The 18,191-nt window shown below is 50.2% G+C and overlaps 1 protein-coding gene across 1 annotated transcript in view; it reads right to left on the reverse strand.

Annotated features, from left to right (window-relative positions):
* Window positions 1-17,656, reverse strand: part of CASQ2 (calsequestrin 2) — a 44,931-nt gene extending 27,275 nt beyond the window's left edge. Inside the window, exons 1-4 of the mRNA XM_079760731.1 lie at window positions 17,248-17,656; window positions 4,347-4,431; window positions 1,643-1,743; window positions 61-172 (exon numbers count right to left, since the gene is read on the reverse strand). Coding sequence (XP_079616857.1) covers window positions 61-172; window positions 1,643-1,743; window positions 4,347-4,431; window positions 17,248-17,481 — 532 coding nt within the window. The 5' untranslated portion in view covers window positions 17,482-17,656. The remainder of the gene's footprint in view (window positions 1-60; window positions 173-1,642; window positions 1,744-4,346; window positions 4,432-17,247) is intronic.
* Between the last annotated feature and the right edge of the window lie 535 nt (window positions 17,657-18,191).

Below are 18,191 nucleotides of genomic sequence, written 5' to 3' on the forward strand. Positions count from 1 at the left end.
ACATACCTTGCTGGGAATGTAGCCTTTAGACCAACAGGCTGGAGTTGACAGACAACTTACATTCTGAGTCTTCGCTCTTGAAAAAACCAATGAGTTTGATGTGGTCCTCAATGCGTTCAAAGGCTTGGACTTCCAGTTTGCTGCCGATGACCTCCACTGGATCTTCAATTAGCTGAAATGCCACACACACACATACACAAAATCGGTTCCTTCCCCAGGAATTGGGCACATATGCAGAGGGCTTTGGAGGGAAGTTGTGGACTTCGGTTGATGCCTCAGCATCCATCCCACCCTCCCTCAATGAGTACAGCAACAGTGCCTTTTGAGGACTTGACCTTAACTCAGTGGGGTAGGCTGCTTGGTGTGGGCAGTTCTATCTCTCTTGTCATTTATTGGTTCAGAAATGGCATGAGACCCAGATCTGGTCAATGACTCTCCAGGGAAGATTTGCTGAAAGCTTTAGGAAAGTTCTGCTTTCTCTCAAAGGCAACTATGGGAAGCCAGATTTTCCCCTCCCTCTTCTTGAATATTAATGAGGAAATGTGATGTATCCGCTCCTTCTGGTGGCTAATCTTAGAATCAACTTGGGAACAGTCAGCTTAGGGACAAAGCCAACACAGAGAAAACAGCATTATCTATGATTTACAGAGAAAAATGGAGCGAGTTTTGATCAAGTCTAAAATCTGCCCTCACTCTGGATTGCTGTTCATGTGGGTGGCCACGTAGCCTGTTGTTTACGGTAGCTAGAGTCTAGCGTCTGTTGCGAGCTTCTAAAAGCCTTGGCTTTGCTGGTAGGGCGGGGCAGTGCCATGTTGGCCGAGCTGTTCAGTTGCTGCCCTCAACTTTTTTAGGGCTTGCAGTTATGGGTCAATGACAGGGCCAACGAGAACCTATGGGCACTTTTTCATAGGAGGTTACCTTCAACTCACTTTGATTCTGTCTCTGGGTTTTTGAGGCTGTGGAGAAAGGTGAGAGACCACTGTGGACGAGCTGGTAGATAAGAATCATCAGTATGGATGTGCTTTTTCTGTACAGGAATCTGTGTTCAAAAGCAGCTTGAACTGGACTTCACAGTTGCTATTGAGAGTGTAAGTTTGTCCATGGATAAAATATTTGTATAGTGTTTGAGCATATCGGGTTGCCTGTGCATATGGATCTGAGGGTAGTGGACCTCCCTGGCTGAGAAGAAGGATGATATTGGGGCTCATTAGTCCTGCCCCTTTTTGTTCTGCTCTGAGGGTAACTCGGCTGATCGTTCCTCCTCTCCCTACTGGTCTTCAGGTGACTAGCCACCACTTCCTCACAATTCCCAACTCCTGTTCAGAAGCACTGGAACAAGCCAAGGGGATGCCAGGGGTGTTAGTATACGACTGCTAAGAGAAATAACATGTTACTACTACACAGTTCCGCTCTGTGACCCTGTGATCACAGGAAACAGTTTCTCAGGTGACCCAAGGGCCTGCTTCCTGGAATACGTAAATAGCACTGGGATGTACGCTGTCCTTGACTTTTTGTGAAGCCTGGGAAATCTGTCTTAGATCAAGTCCAGTTACCCAGCTTCTGTGTTCTTATTTTAACGTTTTACTTCCCCCTATATGGAACCCAAACAACTCCATGCAGGGCACTGTGCATAAATGCTCACGTCCAAGAGAAACTCCACCAGGACATCAGCTGCAAACTCGCCATCAAACTCAATTGTGCGATCGCCCTTAAGGATGTACAGGCTTCCTTCTTCATGAAAACCTGGAAGAAAAAAAAGAGTTCCTAGGACAAGATCATCCTGATGCAGGAAAAGCCATCCTGTTGGCCGGGTCAGGATGAGTGGAGCCCACTTTATTCCTAGGATGGTTCCCTTGAAACCACACCTCTGTGCTGCTCCCTAGTGGAAATTTAGATCAGATTTCTGGGCACCCCACAAACAGCTTGCTTTTCTAGAGGAGCTGAATTCTGCACATTCTCTTCCATGTTCATTGAGAATGCTTCCAGGGCCAGGTCTGCGTCTTCTCTCTACCCTGCATTGCTCTTGGAAATTTAAATCAAATTTAAATAAAATAGTCAAGAACCAACTACCACCTGGATTTTACCTTAAAAAGAAAAATCTATTTTCCACACCATCACTGCTTCAATCTTCCAAAACTCCTGCGACCCCATTCTTCTTATCACAAAGTTGTAATGCCCTCTGCCCACCTGACTCCTTGGCCTGCCATTCAGGTCCTTCTACAACATCATGCCAACCCCACCCTTCACATTCTCCCTTGGGTAGGCCAGTACTCCTTTGAGAACTGCTCTCTTACTCCCTGTAACTCCCTTTGCTTCTTGCCACAAGCTGATATAAAAGGGTTTATATAGGAAAGGTCACAGAGCATGATTCTCTACATGTATGTCCTATTCTTCAAGTCTGGGATGACCCCCCACCCTCCGCCATCTTGGTCAGTTACTTCAGGTCTCAGCTTAGGACCCATTTTCCCCAGGAAGGCCACTCTGGGGTCTCCTGCCATGACTGGTCTTCTCTGGGCTCCATGTACATGTACTCACGGCAGCAGTAAGCTCTCTAAGGGTAGGGCCATTGTTATCTTTGTATCTCAGGGTGTCACTCAGAGCCTGGACACACTGGGCACCCCATAAATGTTTGTGGCCAGAACGAACAGCTTGCTTTTCTAGAGGAGCTGAGTTCTGCACATTCTCTCTTCCCAGTTAGCTGAGAATGCTGCCAGGCAGGGTCTGCGGAGTCTTCCCACCCTCCATCGCTCTTGGCACAATGCCGTGACCTGAACAAACACTTGCTGCAAGACTGCATTTCCCCCCAGGAAGGCTAACGAGCTGAGGCTGGCGTTTAGTCCAGCTGCAGGCATCCTTAATTACTTAGATTCATTGTTTTCAAACTCTCTGTTGCTGGGGAACGATTTCTCCAAATGAACTCTTCTGCAAACCTCTAGGGAAAGGGAGGCTGGCCCCCTCCTACTGTGGCCCAGGACATGTCTGAAGATCCTTGGGCACAGCATGGAGCGCCATTTCCAAACCTAAAGGAGCAATGCGTCACGCATCCTTGAACCTGGCAATGGCTGATCACAAGGGTACCGCAGGAATAGCAGCCAGTGTCCTGCTGTTGGATTTTGCTCCGAGTGAAATCAGTTAGGAGGCTGTTGCACTGGTTCAGGCACAGCCCCATGGAGACCCAACTCGGGCCAGTGGAAGTGAGAATGGAGATGAAGGAGAAGGTTCACAAACACCACTGTCCTGGAAACTCCGAGGATCAGGCAGTCGAAAAGGAACCTGCTCCGCTCTAATTCTCCAGGCTGAGCTTGGGGAAAGGCCCATTGAGACTTTTCAAGCCCCATCACATCCTGACTGGAAGGGTGTTCACTGGGCCATATGAATGCTTTCCCAGCTTATCTTCCCTAAATTTCTAGATCACTGGAACACTAGTGCTTTCCTTGAACTAAATTTACTGGAAATCCAACTTCTCTTTAAAACAATGGGATCGAGCAACTAAGTTAGATGCCCCTGACCGGAAATCGAATCCTCGACCCTTCGGTCTGCAGGCTGATGCTCTAACCACTGGGAAAAACTGGCCAGGGCTACCTAGAGGTATTGATAGAACCACCACTAATCCCTCCCCCCGCCCCCACACTTACTATTCCACATCCAGTTAAACTTTCTTCAAAGGTCCTGTTTTATAACCTCCTGCTATGGCCACTGTTCACTAGTCATGCAAAAAAAAGTGAAATGGGCAGTTCATGTGTGGGATGTTTGAAAACCAGGGAAGCTGTTTGTGTTCTTTCTCCTTAGGACTAGCACTGTAAGGATCTTAAAGTTCGCTTGCACTTATGCAGGACATATTGACCCAGAGATTACAGCCCGCACTCGGTAGTCACGCATACCTCATCTAAATCCTCCCTCTCATCCTTGGTGATAATGCCCAGCTGGGGTTTAGCCTTTAATTTAGAAACCACTGGGACATCAGAGTCACTACCACTAAGTTTGTATGTGTTGGCTGCTTTAGCCAAGAGGTAAGGAAATAATGGATGATGGAAGGAGAGACCACCATGGTAGTGAGATAGAGAAGCTGGCCTTTTAACTCTAGGATCTAAAAATAAAGGCTTAAATATTTAGCGTCAATTTCTCCAGGAAGAATCCTTCTTCATTAGATGGTTAATGTAAAACCATTCAAGTTAAGCTGGTATTTACTTTTCTGAAACTCCTCTACAACTAAGACTAGGGTATGCAAGATCATAACAATGAACATAAATATAAAGCCCAGTTATCATGCAAGAATAAATGAAACTATACTTTTTTTGCAAGACACTTTGTTCCTTCCTGATATATCTAACAAAAATCACACTTACCCAGTTTCTTGGCAAGCTTGGCTTCTTTCTTGGCATCAACCATCACAAAGCCTATATCTTTATGTTCCAGGACTTGGGCCACAAGCTGGAGGGAAAGACAAGGAGAATACGTGAGCCCAAGGCAGAAAGATGTAGACTATGTCACAGGATAATATTTTGAGATGTTCAGGGGGCTTTCCTTTTATACTCCCGTTATTACTGTGACCAACTGGGGCATCCATGAAAAGATTCTATGCTTATCCCCACAGAAAGATGGGTACCCATCCAAAAGTGGTATGGCATAAAGTTTTCCACACTTGGCCCTGTGGGCCCCCTACCTTAGGCATAGAGGAGAAATACAAATATTACTGAGAATATAAGAAATTAACTCTGAAAATTCAACACAGAATTTAACTCTGATGTCTCCTAGGCATACACCACCACGTTTTGTTGGTTTTGAGGTGCATGCAAATGTGTGCCTCTCCTAGTCATGTCAGTCATGGTCTCCTAATTCCCTTATTGATTATATGTGACTTTGGAAGACATATGAGTGGAAGGGGAAGGTGCTATCTCAGACAAACTCAGTTCTGCTCCCTTGGCTTCCTGCTTAACTAAACATAGCCCCTCACCGTCCTAGGCGTGGATGCACAGACAAGCGGCACTCACAGATGGGCCAAGACCATAGTAGCCGAGACCTGCTCACCTCCTCCTTGGCACACTTAGCACAATCCCCGCAGTGCTCCCGTCACTCTCGCCTCACACTGTGATTAGGCCCGAAGCCTGCCCACTTGAGCTCTGTCATCACTTCCGTCAGCCCTAGCGAGCACCTCTCATGAGCCTAAGCCAAGGGTGACCCAGGGCTGACTGGCTGCAACCCAAGAGAGAGCAGTGAGACTGAGGGTGGTGGGGGGCGGGGTGGGAGAATGGCTGTGCTGAAAGCCTTTCTGGGCTGACTTCTGGCCCCATCCCTCCCCCCCAGGACCAGGAACCCCTGCTGACTGGGGGAGCAGGCCAGACATTGTCTGCGTCTCCCACTTGGCTGGATGGCACCTCCGCCTTTGCTCTGGCCCTGATCTCCAGCTCAGATGTTCCTTTCTGCACTCGGCTACAGCCCAGTCCAGTGCTCACTTATGTTGCTGCCAGCCTTGGCCGCCCTCGGCTGCAAAGCCCAGCTCCTGGGTCATATTTCACCCCAGCCTCCTTTCTGTGAATTCCAGTAGCTCATCGCAGAGACACAGCGCCGACATTTCACAGTCGTGAGAGTTGTGTACGTCTCTTCTGTACTGTGCATCTTCCTCCCTAAGAGAAGGACCCATTTTGTGCCTCTTGTGTCTCATGTAGTCCTTAGAGACATCAGACTGTGTGAAAAGATGGACTAGCTCAAATACTTCAATTTAGGAGTCACTGTCTCCTAAATTCCAGAAAACTGGAATGCTGCTGACTTACAGTCTTTCCTCTGCTGGTTTTGTTTGTTTGATTGGTTACTTCTCAGATGGTCTCCCCTATTGTCCACCCTAGATACCTATTGTCCACCCTACAGAACAGGGTTGTCTCTTACTGGTTGGTACATGTAGCTCCTGGACCTTGGCACACACTCGCTCTTTCCAGAAGCATTAGGATTTACTTTGGCCATTGCTGATTCTTTTTGTTTATTATTTTTTTAATCTTCACCTGATGATATGTTTTTATTGACTTTTAGAGAGAGGAAGGGAGAGAAACATCAATGTGAGAGAGAAACAGTCATCATTTGCTTCCTGTACACACCCTGATTGGGCGTTGAACCCTCAACCTAGGTATGTGCCCTGACTGGGAATTGAACCCGTAACTTTTTGGTGTACATGATGATGCTACAACCAACTGGGCAGCCATTGCTGATTCTTTCGAGTACAAAAATAATTTTATGGAATAAGTCAATAATAAAGTAGTCATTCGTTCTCTCTCTCTCTCCAAGGCCTTTATTTTCTAGTCTTTTAGCACCTACCTAATTTTTCATTAGCTTCCTCTCTAATGAAATCACAAGGTCCTTGAGGCTGAAATATCTCACCCACTTTTGTTTAGCATGGAATTTGATCATAGTAGGTCCTCAGGAGCAGTTACTGTTCTCTTTTCATTTCACTACATCATGCTTTGGTATTTTTGAATCGGTCCAAGGTCCAGAACCCTATCCAGCTGTTATGGTATTAAGAAGACAATCTAACACTGATTAAGCACTTACTGCTTGCCAAGAACTGTGTCAGCATGTTACATGCTTTATCTCATTGCATCTTCACAACAGCCACACGATAGATATTGTTATTGTCCATATTTTATGGCCATCCCAGTCCTTGCGACCAAGTCAGAAATCCAGGTCTCTGATTCCAAGCCCTATGTTCTTAACCACTGGGATTTACTGTTCTTGGTCCCTTATTCACTTGAAGATGAAGTCTAGTTTGATGTCAATCATTACAGAGGCATCAGGCTGACTTCCTTGAGGAGAGGGCTTCTTTGGGGACACTGAAGGGAGCTGTGTGTTCCAGGCACATGATAAAGAGTGTGAGGGACTCTGAATATTAGGACTAGCCATTCTGACTTGGGAGATGTTTGCATAGAAGAGCAGTGCGGCTAGTTTGGGTTTGAGGAGGGTGATCTGAGGTTATAGACCCGACAGATAGAAAGGAGAGTGGAAAGGAAAGGCGACCAATTGGGAGGCTGATGCCATAGTTAAGTGGGAGGTGACTGGTCTCAGACAGAGGCAGTGGCAGTGGACGGAGAAGGTGTAACTTGTGAGGTGAGGTTACAAATGAAGAGTCAGGCGGACCTGGCAACTCTCGCGTGGTTTTGGAGAGAGAAGGAGGGAAACCAAAGGAGAGGAGGAGGCAAGACGATTCCAGGGTCTCCAGCCAGGGAACAGAGTGGAGGACAAAGCAGTGACGTCAGGAGGGCCTGCCAGAGCCAGGGGCAAGGAGCTCTGCCTGGATTCAGATGCAATGAGTTCATGGCGATGGAAGTCCAGCCAAGAGCAGGAGGTGCCAACCTGGAGCTCAGGGAGAGGCTCCGAGTGGAGCTCCAGAGGTGAGAGGTGGGGGGCATCTTTAGGGCCTGGCCACCTCGTAGGAGGCAAGAGCAGGAGGAGGCAGAGTGGACTCTAGGAGAAGCAGGAGGAGGACAAGGAACACTGTGTCATGACTCCAAAGTCACGGGAAGAGAGAGCCTTGAGGAGTGGGTGGTCAGATCGAATGCTGCATGGAGTCCCGGGGTGGGCGGGTGGGACCCCCGTGAAGTCTCTCCTTTCAGAACGGGTAAGCCACCGATGACTTTTTAGAGAGGAGTGGGGACAGAAGCCAGAGGAGTTGAGTGGGTGGCAAGGACATGCTAGAGCAGGTGTGGATCACTTGTTCAAGAAGTTTGCCCATGAAAGGAGGGGGAAGTTAATACAGAAGCACCAGGGGACACGCTCCCTGGGCTGTGTGACTGGGCCCTGGGCCTCTGAGGACAGCACCTGCAACATGCCAGGCTCCAGGCTCAAGAGTCTGGAAAACAATCTGAGGATGGAGGAGCCTGGGGGAAATACCTCAGATCTTTGCTCAAAGTGAATGTCCCTAAAGCCACTCATTACAAATACCCTGGCTGCCATCCTGCGTGGTCCCTGGAAGCTAAGAGCCCAGTGGCTGTTCTCACCCACTGTCCCTGATAGCATCTGGCGACAAGTCAAGAGATTCAACAACTGTGTGTCCTGCCCTGAAACCGGAGAGCTGATGCTTACCTCCCGGTAATCTCCTGTCACTTTCCACCGCCCTCAAATGAGGCCTGATCTATGTATAGCTGGGGGCTGGCACGTGATGTGCCCACAGGAGGCAGGGGAGGGGATGGTGCAGCTACATCCTGAGATTCAGGTGAACACTGGGGCCTCTGGGGCTGGATCGGTGGCCTCTGCAAAAGCCTTGGGGGCGAGGGAAGCTGTCCATTGTTCTATTTGGCATGTTGCAGGTGCTGTCCTCTGAGGCCCAGGGCCCAGGGCCAATGCCAAAGTGAAGACCCAAGGGCCAATGCTGTGTGTGCTTTCCACTGCCCCACGTTGAGAAACACCATAACAACAACAAGGATATTGGGTGTTTACTACCTGCTGGATCCTGCTCCCACACCTAATATAAACTACCTTATTGAACCTTCCCCAAACCCACATGAAGTAGAAGTTTGCAGATGAGGAAATGGAGGCACAGAGAGGCTAACCAACTTGCCCAGGACCACACAGCATTGAAGTGACATAGCTGGGATTCCAGCCCCAACATTCTGGTTCCAAAGCCCACGCTCTCATCTATTATATCAGCTCCCTGCACCTGGGCCTCACGGGGACCTGGGCCCACGTCTGCTACTCATCAGCTGTGAGACTAAGCAGCTCCCAACTCCCTGATTTCCATTTTCTAATCTAAAAAATGAGATGGAATTCTTGCAGGAGAAGCATGGGTGCAAGTGCTTCGTGTGTTCCCTAGAAACTCAGCACAAGTAACCCCAAGACCCCAAGCTTCGGTTCTAGAACCTAGAGGGAAGCCCACCCCAGAGTTTCTGGCTCACAGGTCCAGGTGGGACCCACGAAGCTGCATTTCTGACACGGTCCCAGGTGGCGCCGATGTCGGTCCCGGGCCCACACACTGAGAACCCTGCTCTACAACTGTCTCCAACACACAGTCACAGTCTCACTGTGTAGCATTTAGCGACGTCCACACTGAGTGAATGAGCGGGCTATTTCTGGAGGCCAGGCTTTTTTCTTTTCATACTAAAAATGCCATCCCAATGGATTTCCCCCCCAAACACTTTCCTACATATTTCCCATCTTTTTCAATGTGAATTATGTGTTTTCAAGCTCTTTCCTACACATTGTGTCCCAATGGATTTAAAAAAAATGGATTTGACTGACGTCGGGCTAGACCATGCCCTTTCCCAGTTTGCTCAGCAGAGTTCTGTGCCCGAGAGCCCGTGAAAATGCAGTCTGGCTGCCCAAACCCCAACCTCCCTCAGAGGAGTCCCACAGGTAGTCACTGCCGCCAGGGCCAGATCGCCCCTTTCTTAACTAAACCTTCCCTGGGTTGATACTCCTCATAAAAAAATAAATAAGAAATAAATTTTAAACATGGCGGAGACAGGGCTGTGCTGCTGGAGAGACTTCCTAAATGTGAAACAGTGGCTGGCCCTGGCGGGTTGCTCAGTGGTGAGAGCATTGGCCCACAGACCGAAGGGTGTCGTGTTCGGTTCCTGGTCACGGACATGCACCTTGGTTACAGGTTCAATCCCCAGCCACACTCGGGGGGGAGAGCGGGAGGCAACCAATCGATGTGTCTCTCTCACACCGATGTTTCTCTCTCTCCGCTTCCACTCTATCTAAAAATCAGTGGGAAAATAGCCTCACTCCTCAGGTGAGGACAGAAACAAAACCAGTGCCGGAAGCCGAGGGCTCCGGTGGTCTCCCCGTAGTGCACACGGAAGAGCATTGCTGCTTGGCGACTTTATGAGATGTCTGCCAGCGTTTGTTCTGACCACATCTGCCAGTGACGGCAAACACTAGACTCCAAGCAGAGGGCTGGTGGGCACGGACACGGCGATTCAATAGAGCCCTTTGCTGAGCACCAACGCGTGCTGGTCATCTGACTCGTCCCCTCCCTTCTCTCCTCAGAACCTGGGACGGGGGTAGTGGTCACGGCCTGTGGTCAGATGTCCAGTTCGAGGCCTTGACCGTGCAAGGACTCAGACCCAGGTGCCCTCGCATGAAAGCCGGTGGTTTGGACCTGCCAGGGGAGGCTGCGGCTGCCATAGTCCCTTTTCCTTTGAGTCCCGGGGATGCTGCATTTCCTCATAAATGACTCGGGGGACACTCTGGCTCCAGAGCCCACGCTCTCTTCCCTTACATCCAGCTCCCTACACCTGGGCCTCGCGGGGACCTGCGCCCCAGTCCTGGCTCTGCTACTCATCACCTGTGGGGCTCTGAGCAGTCACATTCGCTGGGTGTCCTGAGCCAGGCTGGCTGTGTGTCCCTCTAAGATGGAGGCAGGTGAGCATGTGTGTGTGTGTGTGTGTGTGTGTGTGTGTGTGTGTGTGTGTAGTGTGTGGGGGGGTACCTGTTGGCCCACCTCCCTGCCCACACAGGCGGATGGTGAGGAGAGGCCTGCCTGGTGTGGGCACCGGGCAGCAGGCGGTGGGTGCTGCTGGGACAGGCCGCTCTCCTGGTGGCTGTCCAAACAGAAACCGCTCGGGGTAAAACCACATCCAGTGTATAGACAGGGAGCCTCCGCGGCTCTGTCCTAGGGGTCGGTACTGGCGGGCAGAGGCCGGCTTTCTTGGTGGAACAAGTCGTTTAGGTGCGAAGGCCGAGCTGTGTACTATACAGACGCCCTCCACACCGACCCGTGGCTCTCACTGGGAGGGCAGGGCTGCTGCTGGCGACGGGTCTGGTGACTCACACAGAGTCCGTTCTTTTCGTTTTACTGCTTGACACTGTAATGGTGCTTACAATAGTTTCAGAGTGGTGACTTCCATGGCATCTCATGGAAGATTTATGACTTGGTGATGGTGGCCAGAGGGGAGGGGCGTTGGGGACTGGGTGGGAAAGGTGAGGGATAGAGAAGTGCAGATCGCTGGGCACAGAGTAGTCCCGGGATGTGAAACACAGCACAGGGAAGCTAGTCAATAACGTTGTAATAACTATGGATGGTGCCAGGCGGGCACTGGGCAGATCGGGGGAACACTTTGTAAAGTATGTGATTATCTAACCATTATGCCACACACCTGAAACTAATACAAATAATGTTGAATGTAAACTGTAATTGAAAAATAAACTTAAAAATGTGTAACTTTAAGAGGAGGTCTCCCGCAGGGATACAATGACCAGGCTTCCTAAATTTGGGCTTGAGTATTGAGGGCTTTTTGGGTCTAAAATGGGGGTGGGGAATGTCCAGTCCACAGGCCGTATAAGGCCTGTGAAATCATTTGGCCTGGCTGTGCCAGGGCATTAGGGGTGAGCTAATTAAATGTTTGACCAAATATAGCAGACTAATTTTTAAGTTGATCATTTTGTATGGCCCACAAATGATGTTATAAATATCCAGCTGGCCCTTGGCAAAAAAAAAAAAAAAAAGGTTCTGTATCCCTGGTCTAAAAGCCCCTGCATCAACAGTGTGTTGCCATGTTGTAAAATCCGTCTCCCTGTTAATCCTGCATGCAGAAGGAGGAATTTACCTGTGATCAGTACAATCCGTGCTCTGGCAATGGCACTCGTGGTCTCTTTGCCATCGCACCCAGGCAGCGGCTTTATCACTGCGACTGCACAGCAGACTCGCGTCACATGGTCGAGGCACTCGGGCTCTAAGAGGGCAGTGTGAGACTGAGCATGCGCACACATGAGAGCGCCGGCTCCGTGTGAGGACTCGCCGCAAAGCCCAGCCTGACCTCACGGATCTTTCCGGGCGCGGCAGGTGCGCGTGTGGAGAGGGCCGTCTTTGGGCACGAACAGCTGGAAGAAATGCCGAACCCTGCGTGCGCTGCTGTTCTCTGCCCAGTGTTCCCACGTCGTCCCATCTGCAGATTCACTTGACTCCGGCCACTTCATTGCCTCCCTCTCTTGGGGGTTAGAAATAAAACCTCTGGGACACTTGCCAGAGCTAAATGAGTTTGAGGGCAGGGCCAGCCTTGCTGTGCCCGAGGTCTCTGCCCAGGCTGTGCCTATATTGGACTGAGAGTCCCATGGTTAAAAATGCAGTTTTAACCATATGTCAGTGGGATTAAGCAAGGAGGACCAACAGGTCCTTGAATATGACAGATTTAATCTAACTTTTTTTACTATGTTCAATTCTTTTTAAAAAATTAACCTAATTTAAAAAGAAATAAAGGAGCCCAGCTGGCATGGCTCAGTGGTTGAGCATCGACCTATGGACCAGGAGGTCATGGTTCGATTCCTAGTCAGGGCACATGCCCAAGTTGTGGGCGTGCAGGAGGCAGCCAATCAATGATTCTCTCTCTCCAATATGCAGTGGGACAGCCAAGCACCATGGCACAAACAGAGAGAGGTAGAGAGGAGAAAAGGGGTGCTCGGGGACCTCCCACCCTAGCTGAGTCCTGTCGAAATCAACAGGAGCTGTGGGTCACCCTGGCGTGCAGGTACCTGGATGGCGTGGCTATTTCTGTGCCATGACCCCAGCTTGCCTGCCAGTGCAAGGGACCTAGTTCACCCCAAACAAATGAACCAGTCTTTGTGGAAAGCATTGCTCTTTCGTCATTCGTTCATTGGTTCTTTAGTTCATTTATTAATGCAAAGGTGACTAAGAGTGCCCAGATCAATGCATACTTGATGAATTAATATTTCTAGTCAGGGATTCACAATACTTTGTTTCATGTTCTAAAACACTCACTAACCCGCCTGAGAATACCCTCCATAATTTTTTCCTAATCCAATAAAAGTATACAGTAGTCCCCCCTTATCCGCGGGGGATACGTTCCAAGATGCCCAATGGGTGCCTAAAACCGAGGATAGTAGCAAACCCTATACATACTATGTTTTTTCCTTATTAAGTAGGCACAATTAGATATTAATAACAGTAAGTAATGCTAAAATAGAACAATCATAACAGCATACTATGATACGGTATGTGAATGGCCTCGGGGACCATTACTGAGTAAAATAAGGGTGGCGTGAACACAAGCCCTGTAATACCATCTGATCACGGAGCTCGCTACTAAGTGACTAATGAGCAGGCTGCATGTACAGTGTGGAGATGCTGGACACAGGGATGATTCACACCCTGGAAGGGATGGAGCGGGATGGTGCGAGATTTCATCCCGCTACTCAGAATGGTGAGTAATTTAGAATTCACACATTGTTTATTTCTGGAATTTTCCATTTAATATTTTTGGACCCGGATGAGCTTGGGTAACTGAAACCTTGGGAAATGGGTAGGAGGGACCACTGCATTTGTCACAGGTTGGCCTATAGTTACTTCCACAAAGCGCACACACACAGGTAACAGCATCAGTGAGTGCCCAGAGGCCCTGAAACCACCCACGTCTCCTTCCTCCTTCCTTCTACAGGTGTGTGAGTGGCCATGAACTTGTTTCTATGTAAGCATGACGCTCACTAGGAAAAAGCTTTTGTCCTTTCCTTTCTTCTGTGTCAGGCTGGTTTCCTAGAAGTGGAGTGGTGTAGAAGAGAGGCAATGATGAGAGGAAATCATTGATCGGCTGCCTCCTGCACGCCCCTACTGGGGATTGAGCCCGCAACCCTAGGCACGTGCCCTGATGGGGAATCAAACTGTTTATAGGTCGATGCTCAACCACTGAGCCACACCGGCCAGGCAAATCCTCAGCTTTTTAAACCGGGGGGGGGGGGGGGGTGGGGGCAGTTCATCATGGGAGAAGGAAATCAATTTCATTGGTTGGGATCATTTATAAGTGAAATAGAACAGAATCTATATATATAAAAGCCCAGTGACCGAATGGTGGAATGACTAGAACGACCGGTCGACCAGTCCCTATGATGCACACTGACCACCAGGGGGAAGACGCTCAATGCAGGAGGTACCCCCGGTGATCAGTGTGCTCCCACAGTGGGAGATTGCTTGGCTGACCAGGATGAGCGGCGCTCCCACAGCAGGCCGATCCCTGCAGGCCACACTCCCACCAGTGCACGAATCCGTGCACTGGGCCTCTAGTATATTATAATGGAAGACAAGATTATTTTTAAAACTCCAAGTAGTCCCCTAACAGTAATGATAAAGAATGTCCTTTGAACTTTTTGTTTCATTTGTGTATGTATGTGTCAGTGTGAGTCACGATTAAAAAACAACAGCATCAAACACCACCTTCTGAAACTCCTTGGAGGAGAGGAGCAGGCTCCCGGGTGCTGTCTGCTGGCTGAGCCCCTGCCTGTGGACCACGCTGGGAACTGCTCCTCCTTGCACTGACAGCACAGCCTGGAGCTGGCAGACAGCACTCCTGTCCGCAGACACTGCCAGAGTCCTCCAGCATCACAGCCCCTCTCTGGACGAAGTGCTGGAGAGGTGGCGTGCGCCACCACGGCTTCCCAGTCAGATTTTCCTTCGTGCATGCTTGGGGGCCGGGGGATTAAGAGGACAAAATAGCCTGGCAAGTGTGGCTCAGTGGTTGACCATTGACCTATGAACCAGAAGGTCACCGTTCAGTTTCCTTCAGGGCACATGCCCAGGGTTAGGGCTCAATCCCCAGTAGGGGGCAGGCAGGAGGCTGCTGATGAATGATTCTCTCTCATCATTTATGTTTCTACCTCTCTCTCCCTCTCCCTTCCTCTCTGAAATCAATAGGTATATTTTTAAAAGATAACAAAATAGTTGTTTTGACCACGAAGAATAGTTAGAGGCTCACATCTACCCTCTGTTCCAACCCACGGATTTTCTGGAGGCGTTTTTTGGTCCCGAGTTCTGAGAAACAGCCTACACCTGACAGGTATCTCAACAAAGGCCGCCCCTGCCCTGCCTTCTGGAGGGATGCCCAGCCTCCTCTGAGGTTTGGGCATTGGCATCAAGAGTACCTCCAGGTTGTGTGCTGCTCAGCCCTGCTGGTGAGCAGCTGGCATCATCAGACCCGGGCTCCGGGCTGAGCCTCACACCTGTCTCATGACTCCAGCAGCAGTACCGTGCAGGGACAAGGCTGCCTTCACCTGCACTAGTTGAGTGACTTTGGGCAACTTGGCCTCTCCGTGCCTCAGTTTCCCCATATGTGAAATGGGGATAGTAATGGCACCTACGTCATAGAAATATTGTAAGGACCAAAGCAGCTCACATGTACAAAGTGCTTACAGCAGCCCTTGTACACAGTAAGCATTCAACAAATGTTCATTTTCCTCTAATGATCTCATAAGCATGTATAATCACTATCCTATAAATGTGATGTAATATAAATCCAGATCTCCTGGCCCCACAGTCTGTATTCTCCGCCCTCTAATGACATCCACTCCAGCTTGGGGTGCCTCTGGGGCTCCAACTTGCTGTGGGAGCCGCCCCCTTGTCCGTCTCTGCCGGGTACTCTTGGGTCAGAGGTGTCTGCAGGGATATGAGGCCAGAGGCAAGTCCCTTCTCGGGATTTTGTATGGGTCTTCTAGGGAGATGTACTCTTGGGGGAGTGTGTGTGTGTGTGTTTTAGTTTGACATGCACTCAGAAACGGGGGTCACTGCACTGGCTTTTAAAAAATTTTTCGAATTCTAGGCTAACGGAACAATGAGGAGCATATAAATAGATTCATTATGCCTTTGCTTAAACTTTTCATAAAAATACCTCTCAGTAATTGAGTAGGGCAGTTTAAGATGGAGATGATGCTGTGAGTGAGGATTTTGCGGGCTAACCAGCCCTGGTTTTACCCACCTGCGATGTTCTCTTGTACACACTACCAAGGCCTAAGAACTGTCCCTGTTTCTCTTCACTTGCCACCCACAGAGGACACCCAATGTCCGCCTTCAGCCCACAGAGGGAGCCCGAGGAAAATCTAACGGCAGTGATGGTATTTTAAAAACACTTAGCTGTCTGTCAGCTCGAGCTCTCCTGCTGACCACACGCCGTGCATGAAGCCTCTGAAATAGGTGCTTGTGTGGCCACCAGGAGACACTTAGGATTCTGAAGTGCTTCTTAAATCAGCAAAGATATTTAGATGTGCTTGGGTGGTGGTCTTGGATTTTATTAGTCATTTTTTGAGAATTCAAATCCACAAGGGTTTATATGGTAATTCTATATAAAGTATTTGATGAAGAGGAGCTTTCTGATGGTTAAAAAAATGGCTGTAATTCTCAAATAATCCTTTTCACAGGTTTGTGCCTGGGCTGGGCAGGGCTGGGCATGGGAACTGACAAGGGACCTGGGTGACTCCTGGGATTCTGGGCACTCAGGGTGCTCCTGGGTGTGAGTGACCTTAGACTGCCCAGGAGAGTTCTAGGGCGCTCTCCCTGCATTCAAGAATGGCCCCCAGTGCCAGGTTTACTAACGGGCCACGTAATACAGATAAAATAAGAACTGACTTCGGTTGGCCCTGAACTCACACCAAGAACTTTCTGAGGAAAAAAAGATCCTGTTACTGAGTCTTCATACACACACACGGTGTGATGTTGACCAAACCCAACCACAGGGAAGGAGCATCATGGCTTTCCCCACTGACCCACCAAGAGATGCAAGGTCAAGGCCTGCCGTGTCTCTGGGATCTCAGGGAGGGTGCAAAGAGTGGGCCATGAGCACACCCAGTGGGCCATCAGCACACCCAGTGGGCCATCAGCACCCTGAGTAGGCCATCAGCACACCCAATGGGCCATCAGCACCTTGAGTGGGCCATCAGCACCCTGAGTGGGCCATCAGCATACCCAGTGAGCTATCAGCATACCCAGTGAACCATCAGCACTCCGAGTGGGCCATCAGCACACCCAGTGGGCCATCAGCACACCCAGTGGGCCATCAGCACACCCAGTGGGTCATCAGCACACCCAGTGGGCCATCAGCACGCCCAGTGGGTCATCAGCACACCCAGTGGTCCATCAGCACACCCAGTAGGCCATCAGCACACCCAGTGGGCCATCAGCACACCCAGTGGGCCATCAGCACCCCGAGTGGGTCATCAGCACACCAAGTAAAACCACCACCAATCCCGGAATCCCATGTCAGCCAGGCCTTTTAACAATAGTTTTGACATTTTGAAAAACAGTGGCTGGGGCTAATGCCCTTGAAAAATTGAGAGGACCACCATGGGACAGACACATCCCATGGTCCCCATTTTTGGCGTCTGGGCACACGCTTGTTCACTCATCCCAATTTTGCAACAAGAGTATCTCCCATTCACCTGAGACTGGGATGCAGGGAGATTTCAGGACAGGGACCCTGCCCCCGCCTGCCTCCCAGCCCTGCCGGGCAGCCCCAGCTCCCGGGACAGCATCAGCATGCCCCTGCTCACCTCCAGCACGATCTCTTTCAGCTGGAACTGCTTCTGAGCGACCTTGTCCGAAGACACGGGCTCGTGGTAGTAGAGGCACAGCAGGTCGTACCTCTTCAGGACCTGCTTGAGGTTCTTCTCCGTGAGACTCACCACACGGTCCTTGCCGTCGTACGTGGGGAAGTTCAGCCCCTCCTCCGCCCGGCAGGAGGACAGCAGGCAGACCCCCACCACAAACAGGTGAGTCCGCTTCATCTGGGAGAAGTGGGGTGTTCTGCCCAGAAATGCTGAGCGCAGGACAAAAGAGGTAAAATTCTTAGGGGCTTGTTGAGAGAGGCGGGGGGGCCGAGAGGCTGGCCTGTCCCTCCTGCCCTTGCTGGGCCCTGGAACTGAGTCTTCTCCTCCTTGGGTCCGGCTGCTGCACTTGTGAGCTCAGAAAGGAGGGAGCTGAGGCTCTCTCTCTCTCACACATACACGCATACACACACACACACACACACACACATGCACACACACGTGTGGACTGAGCCAGGCTGGGCGGCCAAGCCCAGATACCGCGCATAGCTCTGCCCAGCCCCGACCCATCAGGAACTCCATTTTTAGGATGCACTTGTCTCAGGCTAAAAATAAATCATGCGACAAATAAAAAGTTCTCCGTGCCACTGTTGAGGGATTCGCTGATATGATCTGTCAGAAGGTGGAGAGGGAGGAGGCAGGAGAGAAAGCCGAGGAATTGAGGCCAGGAAGGTCAAAGACGAGATGTGAACTTGGAGGGAGGGAGGGAAGATGAGAGGCCAGAGGTGAACTTGGAGGGAGGGAGAGAAGATGAGAGGCAAGAGGTGAACTTGGAGGGAGGGAGAGAAGATGAGAGGCCAGAGGTGAACTTGGAGGGCGGGAGAGAAGATGAGAGGCGAGAGAGAGGGGACTGTGGCACCAGGGAGCAAGTGGAGACGTTAGGACGTGCG

This window comes from Cnephaeus nilssonii, assembly GCF_951640355.1.
Source record: "Cnephaeus nilssonii genome assembly, chromosome: 21".
Classification (NCBI taxonomy): domain Eukaryota; kingdom Metazoa; phylum Chordata; class Mammalia; order Chiroptera; family Vespertilionidae; genus Cnephaeus; species Cnephaeus nilssonii.